This window comes from Pseudomyrmex gracilis, unplaced genomic scaffold, assembly GCF_002006095.1.
Source record: "Pseudomyrmex gracilis isolate BER0280 unplaced genomic scaffold, ASM200609v1 scaffold_124, whole genome shotgun sequence".
Taxonomy (NCBI): Eukaryota; Metazoa; Arthropoda; class Insecta; order Hymenoptera; family Formicidae; genus Pseudomyrmex; species Pseudomyrmex gracilis.
The window spans coordinates 280,285-290,959 of NW_018020708.1; the positions used below are offsets into that span (position 1 = coordinate 280,285).

General features: G+C 43.4%; 1 protein-coding gene across 1 annotated transcript in view; it reads right to left on the minus strand.

The window, feature by feature from the left end:
- Positions 1–617: 617 nt before the first annotated feature.
- Positions 618–10,675, minus strand: part of LOC109856575 (protein rhomboid-like) — a 138,926-nt gene continuing 128,868 nt past the window's right edge. The window contains exons 2-5 of the mRNA XM_020432001.1: positions 9,805–10,074; positions 2,379–2,549; positions 1,609–1,764; positions 618–938 (exon numbers count right to left, since the gene is read on the minus strand). Of these exons, the coding sequence (XP_020287590.1) occupies positions 618–938; positions 1,609–1,764; positions 2,379–2,549; positions 9,805–10,062 (906 nt within the window). The 5' untranslated portion in view covers positions 10,063–10,074. The remainder of the gene's footprint in view (positions 939–1,608; positions 1,765–2,378; positions 2,550–9,804; positions 10,075–10,675) is intronic.

Sequence of the window (10,675 nt, forward strand, 5' to 3'; positions counted from 1 at the left end):
TATTTTATTTTTGAACGTTTCTTACCTGTCCGTAAAAAAGTCGCCGTGTTCACCAAGTGTTCGCAATATCAAATTTATCAAAGTGTCAGTGCGCGAAGAGAAAGAAAAAGAGAGAAAGAAAGAAAGAGTCACAATGTCACACTCTTCAGGTATTTTTCTTTCCTCCATTCGATCGCGAACGAACAGGTAGGTATCGAGATCTCTTTGGATTAAATGGCAGCGAGTAAACGAATTCGACGGATTGTCGTCGATCTTTGGTATTTCCTACACAACAACCGAGCGCGGCCAACCTCCTTCGCGAGCAGCATTCCCCAGCGCGGGGACGTATCGATCACGTGTTTCTTCTTTCTCCTCTTCATCCTTCGGAAACGAGTGTTTCCGCGCGGATTTGTCGGAGATCGCGACCGCGCGCGTACGTGAGAGAGATTCGAAGAGAGTTTGCGAAAGTTCTCTCAGAATCTGACGAGTCCACAGAGCACCGTTTCTCTCGCGTTTTTTCTTCTCGGCTCGTTCGTGATTCGGCGAGTTCACTACTCGAACACGCTCTCGGCGGCCTCCCGAATCTTGATGATCAGGAAGGACCGTCTGCAGAGCTTGACGAGCATCTCGATCCTCTGTCAGGATGGCTTCCTGAGCTGGGGCAGCGCGATCAGGTAAACGTTGCCGAGAACAGCGCCGACAATCAGCAACATCACGCTCATGGCCGACAGCAGCCGAACGTACCGCACGAACCTGCGTCCACGGGCGTCCTTCTTGCTCTGATTCGGGAACACGGCCAGGCCCAGGAGGGGACCCGCGAGGGCGCCGGCGACGTGGGCCGCCCAGCCAACCCGGCCGCATCCGAGCAGCGCCGGTATCGGCAGGGACGCGACGTCGGCGCCGGCCAGCAGCAACACGGCGCCGAGACGCCAGCCGGCGTAGCGCAGCTCGCCGTGGCACTGCAACCAGATCAGAAACGAAAAGATATACGCGCGATGCCGCAACAGCTTTTACATTCTGAGAGTTAAAATATCCGAATAACATATATTTTGCCGATATTTTAACGATTTTTTAAACGATTTAATCTCTAAATCAAGTTTTATTTCGAGAAACTAGATCAAGTCAAGTTTTTCCTATTCTGAGAAATATGTGTCTGACGATGTGTCTGACCATAAATAGCGTTTACCACTGGTTTGTTCCTTGCGTTCGACAAAAAAAAATCGGTTATTTCCTATTTAATTGAAAACTTCAATTTCAAAAATAAGGCGTCGATATTTTAAAAACGATATGTTCAAACACGCAAACTCTCCGATTATACGCGTCCGCGTATCGACAACGACGTGTCCGACTACATGAAGCGTTTGTGTTTGCCGGTGTATTTTTCACGTTCGAAGAAAGTCGGTTACTCCACACTGGCGGGTGGAAAATTCGCGCGCGCGAGAGAGAGAGAAGGAAAGAAAAAGAGAATATTTCGAGCGGAAAAACGTTTCGCCGCGCGCGACTCGTGTTTTTACTCGGCGACTTGTTTTATTGTTGCGACGTCGAAAAGGGAACGAAAGGGTCATCGACGGACGGTTTCGCTGTGAGTTCTGGGAGAGAGATTGCGAAAACTTTTTCTCTTCTGCTTACCAAGTAAAGATGAGCGAGGTGACTCGTGAGCAGCGCGTAAATACCTGCCGAGGCTCCGACCAGGTAAAGACTCGGTTGAAGAAGCGACGCTCCCAGAGCGCCGCACACCCCGCCCCCGAGATAGATGGTCGCCACCCCTATTCGTCCCTGCTCCACCTGCAATCATGAGTCCTTCGTCTTCTGCTTCGTGTGTGAGAGAAAAAGTGTTTACAGTGCAGAAGAACGACGAATCTTCTCGACCCGTTTCTTGCGCTGAGTAAAAAAAAAACGGTTTTTTTTCGCGCCGTAACGATCTTCGTTCCGAAATAAACGTGACAAAGTGAGAGAGAGAAACGTTTCGCCGAACTCTTTCTATTTTTCGGCCAAACATCAACGAGAAAAATAAATTGCAACGGCAATTAAAACGTAACAATCGCAATGAGAGAAACAAATACGTGTAAATCAACGTAGACATTTATATTTATTTATAACAAGTATTACATTTGCGTATAAATCAACATGTAGAGCCTTTTATAGTAATTATTTTTGCCGAGATAGTTTTCCCCCGGGGGAAATAGTTCGAACCCGGCGATTTCCGGCTATTTCGTGTTACGATACGACGCGGCGGCGGCGGCGATTTAATTCGCCGGTACGCGAATGCCATTTGGCTTGATCGCGGGCGAAAAGGACGCATCATCGGAAACTTCGGTACGAGAGAGAGGCTCGTTCCCTTAAACGCCAGTGTCTCGGGGGCCGACGACGTTCTCCCGCAATTTACTTGATTGGCTCACCTCGAGTGGAGTGGCCAGGACCAGCTGAATGACCACGTTGAGTGCGAGGTGAAGTGTGTTCGAGTGCAGCAGCATGTAGGAGGCGAACCTCCAGCCCTGCGCCCGTTGACGGGGATCGTAGACCAGCCATCTCCGTAACGTCGCCTCGTCTCCCAGGCAGTGGACGGTTATCTGTTGTGAGTGAAAGCACGTTTAATGTGCTTGCGCCCGTCCGCGCCGCGGAGAATATTACGCGGAGAATCGCATACATCAAAAATACGGAATTAATTGCGCGGGAAAAGAGAGAGAGAGAGAGAGACGCGAACGAAATTGTTTTTAATCAAATTGCGATTGGCAATATTAAACGGCGCACGACGTTAAATTAACTTCTCGCGTCTTTTCACGTTTCTTTCGTTGGTATAAAATATCGACGATATTTATTGTCGTCGGTATTTGATATAATAACACTAATAATAATAACAACAACAACAACAACAACAATAATAATAATGACAATGATAACAACAACAACAACAACAACAACAACAACAATAATAATGATAATAATAATAATACTAACAACAACAACAACAACAACTTTATTAAAAAACAAAATTATATCTGTATTAAAAATTTTCATCGGTAAATTGTTTATCCGCGGAAGAGAATCGACCGTCTCTCTTGTAAAAGATATTTCACTTTTTTTTCTTTTAAGCCGTACAAAAGTGCGGGTTGGGAGATTCGTTTTTATCTTCTTCTGGGAAAGAAGACTAAATAAAGATACGAGAGTACATGAATTAAGCGCTATCCCGGATTCCGCGGAGGCGTCGTTGTCGCCGGTGCGCCAGCTATTTCCGTAACGACACTTGGCTCCCCGGGAGGAAGAACGATCTTCTGGCTCTCTCTTCGGCTCTGAGAGATGGAAAACGTGTTCCACGCGTCTTTATCGCCGCGTGGAACTCTTACGCGAGGGCACGAAAAGGAAAATGCTTGTCCCATCCAGATTAAACGCAGCGACATAAAACCCGAGATAACTGCTTAATGGAAACACGTGACGCGCGCGCTCTTTCTCTTTTCGATTTCGCTAATGGCGCGCAACGTTTCATGGTTTTTTTTTATACATACGATAAAAATACATCTACCATTTCACACGATATAGTTAAAAAAAAAAAAATACTTCAAAAAATAACATATTTTTCTATTTATTTTAACGCACAAAAGCATGATAATTCAACAACATTGGCACGTTATGTCTAAATCAAAGCGTTAATTTTATTTAACAAAAATACATATGTGTATATATATATAAACTGCATTTAGCAAAATTTTTGAACAAAATTCAATAAAAACGTTTTATACACAGTTAAACTGCATATTTAGCCGGGGAAAATTCAATAATAAATCCCTTCAGCGTATAAATTTCGCGATCATGCATACATTCGGATGTGTACATATATATATGTATATATATATATATATATATATNTATATATATATATATATATATATATATGTACACATATGTGTATATATATACATATATATATATATATATATATATGTATATATATACACATATATGTACATAATACTGTATCATAATCCCTGATAAACTGATACACAACGCAAGCGCGGGTAATACAATATTGCGCAACGCCTTGCAATTGAGCCGTATCGCGACGCGGGATCAATCGCATTATCGATCACAATGATTTACGAAGATCCGGCTTGCCCGTTAAGCACAGGTTCCCCATATGCGCGCGGCAACCGATATCCCGCCACGTATTATTTCGTTCGATGTTAATCGCACGATTTGCAAAATATTTATGCCGCGAAACGTATGGGTACGCGATGCGCGCAATTCATCGGTAGCGTTTAATAACTTGTTCATCCGATTACCCGAATTTATCGCGGGCGGGTAATAAAGAGATAGAGAGATAGAGAGATAAAGAGAGAGAGAGAAAGAGAGAGAGAGAGAGAGAGAGAGAGAGAGAGAGAGAGAGCACGCGTACGTTCCGCGCGCGAGTAGTTGCCGAAATACCTTGTCGCGTGTATTTTTCTTTCTTTCTTTCTTTTTTTTTTGTTTTGCCACCTCGTTGAAGATTATCTGCACGCGTGCAGACACTCGGGAGTCGGTAAATCACACGTGTCAGCAGGTGCGTCACTCTTTCGACAGGGGGATGATTCCTGCCCCCGGCTATCCATTTCGACGTCCCGCTTTTTACGACCTTCGTCTACTAACCCCCGGGATTCAACGTCGTTGGCGCTTAATGCGCTTTTACGAGCACCTCTCCTTAGGCCGTGCGCACGTGCGCGATAAATTTCATCTCTCTCTTTCTCTTCTGTGTGAAGTTCAATTTTGGCGACTAAATAAATCGCGAGCTTGTGGATTTTCCAGCGCGTTAAAACTCGGCGAATGCATTTGTTCAATAGTCATTAGGGAATTTTTTTTGAAAAAAAGCAAATATATTTTACGTATTACTGAATTATATCATTGATTGAATTATTTCGGTGCTGCGCGTGAAAACAATTTCTCAATTATCCAATCTGCATCTTCCCTTCCGAGATGGCAATAAGGGAAGGATTATTCGAGCGAGGACGAAGCGACATCCGGACGGTTATTGTCAAGCGCGCCATATGTCAGCCAGACGCGATCACAGTCAGTGATTTCGTCCAATACGGTATGTTCTAATTCCGAATTCTAAGCAAATGTTTGCAGCGGTCCGTATAATTGGCGCATATGTACGTACGGACGTACATATACATACGTGTATGCATGCGGTGCCCGGACGAGCACGGAACTCTCGGTCGGAGTTCGTAATTATAGATGTACAACGCGCGCATCGTAGGAATTTCATTTTCCTAAGATGCGAAAGAAGAAGAGACGAACGCGCGTAATATATTCTTTACGCGCTCAAAAGTAGTCGCATAATGCGGCGCGGTGTTCGATATTCGCGGCACGCTGAAATATCGCGCCAAGAAATGCGACTAGCGTTCGGAACAACGTCTGAGCGTCGCACACGCGTGTGTAATTTTCTCCGCGAAAATTATTCGAAAAATAAAATATTCGATTTTTTAGTTCTAATTAGCACAACACAGGCGCGCGCTACGCGCACGCTATTATTGTTTTTATTTTAATGTGTAGTGTCAGTGAACACACAATCTGTCACCGCAATGACAGCTAGTGTATACGTTTTACAAATCATATAATACACACATTAGAAAGATGTCAGAAATAACGCATAAAAACCAAAATAAAAAAATAATGAGAAGGAAAAGTGGAAAAACAACACGTGACTAAAGTCACGTGACTGTACTTTTAGTCACGTTTTTAAAGACACGTGACTGTAGTCACGTGGTGTTTTTTCTCTTCTCCCTGTCACGTGAGTTTACTTTAGTCACGTTTTTAGACACTGTAACGTGACTTTATTTTATAGTTACGTTTTTAAAGACACGCGCAACAAAGTCGCACTCGAACGGCGCGAGGCAGTACCGTGCATCTTGTTACGTCCAACATGAATCGAGAAACACACCCGAGAAACGTCCAATCAGCATCGAGATAAAAGCGGCAACAATCAAGATCGATAGAATCGATTATGATTATTTATACACGCTTTTTCTGGTAGGATCAAATTAAACTAATTTTATTTATAAAATATTCGATTCGAGAAATAATTTTTCTTGCACATTTAATTGCAACTTATAAAAATTTTACACAAATCAAATTAAAATATAGAAAATTAATTTATGTAAAAAATTGTTTATGTGCGTGATAGAATATTCAATTATTCAAACTTAATGTAATTTCAAACTTAAAATGCACAAATTTAATTATTCATAAAACAAAAGAGAATTATGTTTTAACGCGCTTCATAAAAGACATGCCTTGCTGGCATTAACTTCGTTTACCGTGGTGTAATCTGTTCGGAATGACCGCGATGATTCAGACGAAAAGCAGTATTCAAACCGCAACCGGGTTCACTTTACGAGTTTCGTCTACTCGTAAAGTGCGCGAAGGTGTCGGGACGCGAGCAAGACTTTCCGCAGGAATATGTTTGCGCTGTCTAAAGTTAAACGTAAAGAGGACTTTGTTTCCGCGCGCGGAATCTCTTGCGAATTCAAGAAACCGCAAATATACTCTGCTTCGCCGTTCGATGTCTTTCGCTCGTCCTGTCTTACGCGCGCACGTGCGAATATAAAGAGATAGGAGAATAAAATAAAATAAAATGTGTAGTTTTTGTAACGCAAAAGTAGCGTTTGAATATAAATACGGACTAAATTGTCGGTATTTCAATTAACGTGCTATAATTTTTTTTCGTTTCTTTTTCCGGCTCAAAAGATCGAAAGTCTCATATTGCTCAGACAACACACGCGCTCCTCTTCTCTCTGCGCTATCGCGTTAATCGCGGCGTAAAATGTCTATTTCCGGTGGTCTGGAGAACGTTTCAAGGTGTGGAATTCACCATTTTCCTCATTCCTCCGTTTCTCACTCGGAGGTCGTTGCGCGCGTTCGCGCACCCATTCTCTCTTAGTGATGCTCTCGTGTTACATCGTCGCGTTAAGGGCAGAAACAGAGTTTTGAGAGTTTTTTTTTGCCGAGAATTAGGAATGCATTTAACTTCGTAGTTTTAAATTTATGCATTTTGAAGCGCGCAAATTAATGCGCTCTACCGCATCATTATGAAAGTCCGAAAAAATTCACGAGAGCTGTTATTCTTATAATTCCGCGTCGCGCATTGATAATCGTAGTCAGTACAGTGTTACGCTGATTGACTCGAACAATTTCGCATTAAAGTTGCGCGTAATCATCCGTTTCGCTGGAATTAAAACGAAAATTTATTTTTCTCCGCTCTCTTTTATTTCGCGGAAAAAAATGCGAGCGATAAAAGACGTAAGCGTGATTTTAATAACTAATATATGACTTTGATCACCTTATAAAACCATTGCTCGTTAACACATTTGATTTTAAATAATTTAATTTAATTTTAATTTTTTTTATGTTTTTGTTTTATGATACCCATCGTATTTCCTCGTCTCTTTCTCCACACCGCGTTTTCTTCCCGTCCTGATGTAAAGTTCCTTAAATTTCAAGAAACGATTTCGCACCTGCAGCGATAAATATTACGGCTCGTTTCTTTTTATCGCGAAAAACGCCGCCGATGTTCTCCGCCGTTTTTCGCGCTCCTCGGAAGCAACCGCGCGACGCGGCAGCGTTACTCAGGCCCGCGCCAGCGCGCGTGTGTTTATACACGCGCTGTCTCGTATATCACAAATTATCTCCCCACTTGCAACAACAACGGGTTTTCACCAGACAATACTGCCGCGATAAAGTTGAAATTCACGGACTGCGCGGCCGTGAATTAGTGGCGCCTTTAATTCCGCGGCTTTAGGTTTATACACTCTAGCGCGCGCGCGAGCGCATGTTCTCCTCTCCTCGCGTTCGCGGGTAATTTTCCCGGAGATAAAATGCCTCGGGTTCCTCGTGCATTATTATATGCGAGCCCGGGAAAATTCGAGTACCGCAACGTTACTTTTGAGCGTTTCATTAAGCTCGAGAGCACGTTAATGTTTCTCTCTATCTTTCTCTCTCTCTCTCTCTCTCTCTCTCTCTCTCTCTCTCTCTCTTCCTCTTTCACCGACATTGTGTGAATAGCTCGCCGAGCCACTTTGAAAATCGCCTTTTCGCGCTACACTCTTCACGCGGATGACATTTTGCACGATCGTTCAATTAAGAAAAAAAAAAATTATTCAATATTTCGCACGTACAGCGAACACACGCCGTACGTACGAGTTTAAAAAAATTTTTTTTTCATCATCTTGAATAAAATCAACTCTGCTATATCGTAAACATCTCGTCATATTTTTTCTCTCCTTGTCGATAGTTTCGACGTAATTTATTCCATCAAGATTTTTCTCGGACAGATTCTTCAATCAAATGTCTCGGGAATTATCTTTGCGCTCTAGAAATCGACGTTCTCTTATTTCGATATGTCGGCAACCGTATCACGCTGTTGCCGAGGAAGAAAAATAACATGTGTGATGTATTTTTATTTAGCCTGAATTATTGCATCGGTACGCAAATCTTTCGCAACACAGTTATGACCCGCGTGGTTCGTTTTTATGATGTGTAAATGTATTGAAACTTTCAAATCGATTAAAATTAATTTGAGTCGATTTAAAACTTTGTCTCAACAAATATATCTGATAATAATTATATTTCCAAAAAATAATGGCAAATAATAAAGATTTGCACGCCGAAGCTAAACTTGGCGCAAAACATTTCAACGGTCACGCTGTGCGTAATTCTCACTTAAATGTCCGCCGTACATTTTTTCGTGTCTCTTGCTCCCATTTGCTCGCGAAACAAGCTTGAATCCGCATGTCTGCGACGGGCGTTCGCTTTGATCTCGCGCGGCGGCGGGTCAAAAGAAAAACTCGCGGCTAAGTGATTAACTTTCATCGCGTTCCGCGTAGATAAGAAATCGCGGCGCGTAAACTTCGTGGCTTTTAGATTCGCGCATTTTTATTCGCGCGTTTTCATTCCGACCCGCGGGAATTTCCGGGGCTGCAAAAAAAAACAAAAAAAAACAAACAAAAAAAAAAGCGAAAAGACGAAGTTCCTGAGATTATTATCTGAGCGGAAGAAGCGCCGCCGCGGCTTTTTTTTAGGGGGGAGGGGGGCGAAGTCTTCGCTATCAAGCCGCGCGTCTCGGAATATCAGCGTTTCCGCTGTTCTCCCGGACGAATTCGCGCGTATAATTGAAAAGGATTCCCATCGCGCGCTCTCTCTTCACCTCTTCTTCCTCCCCCTTCGCCTCTCGCCAAGTCGAAGAACTCGACGCGAGGACACGTTGATTCTGTTAATGAGAAATCCCGAAAGCTCACGCGCCCGTTTTACAACCATTCTTTTCCGCTCGACTTTGCACACTCGCCGGAATGTTCCGCCGGCCGTTTCTACGACGGAACAATTTTATCCACTCACACAGCCTCCCCTTAGCGTAGGTATTCGCTCGAGCGTAACAGAAATATGAATATAAAGAGACAAATAAAAGAAAAACAATCAAATATGCGAGAGATAATCCGGCGCAAAAAATTGCTGACACATTTTTATCAACGGCGTTTACAAAAAAAAGAAAAAACAATATTAATTGTCGCAATTTAATTTTCGACCGGCTCGAAAGCGTAGTTCAAAGCTACTCTAAGCCGATTAAAACGTTTCCGCTTGATAAGCGATGTTTTAAACGTATATCTTTATTATAAGCGGCCGTTCGATTCGATCGTTTCTTTCTGCTCGTCGAACGACCGGATTTGCTCTCTATGAAAAATCATCGTCGAAATTACGACAGCGTTTGCGCGCTCGCAGGTACACCTCGCGCACCGACAATCGTCGTCGTTGTGTCATCCGTCGTAATTGCGTAATTACTATTTGCGCGCGGCGTTCGCTCACCTCGATGATGCTAATGCAGATCATGAGGTAGGGCGGTCGTATCCGGAAGCTCGGCTTCCTGGATGGCAGTGGGTATCTGGGCGTTGGTCTGGGCGCGACCTCATCGTCACGCTTTTTTTTATACGAGGATGTGACGATGATGGGCGATTCCAGGGAGTAGGGCGAGCCGGGCCCCGAGTAAGTCGCGTCTGTGGAATCCGACGACGAGATCGTCGACAGAGTGGGCGAGTTCTCCAGCAGCGCTGCCTCGGCGTCCATCTTAGTGCCTGCCTAAACAAACGAAAGAAATCACCGGCTGGTTAATGCGGCGTATTTACTCGAGGAAAAATAGCAAAAGAGAAAAATACACGTTTGGCTTTAAATGCATACATATACAGGGTGGTCTCAAACTTTTCCGTCCAAGACCGAAGTGTGAAGATCGGGTCAATTCAAATCGAAGATTCACGTGCCAATTTACAATGTTTTGGTAATTAATTAATTAATTAATTAATGTGAGCTAATAAGCGCGTAAGCGGATCGACTCTGTATGCGTGTGTGAAACAATGTGATTTTCGGTTGTAAAGAAAATTCGCTTACTTCGTATTCTAGCAACGGAGAACGGAGTAACGCAGCGAGCGACGTGTGTGGCACCGGCTCTCGCTATCAGCTATCGGATATTGATTTATTGATTTTCTGAAAATCATACGGCTTTTTATGTGTTACGTCCTGACCTACGGTTACGATCGGGCCCTAACGGAGGAACGCAACTTGACACACGACACTTTTGTGTATTATATCTCGGCACACTGACCTAATGAGATAAGGCAAGCATGCGAGTCGAGTGAGACTGTTCAACGACGTAGTCAAGTCAACGGACTTCCCGATATTACTT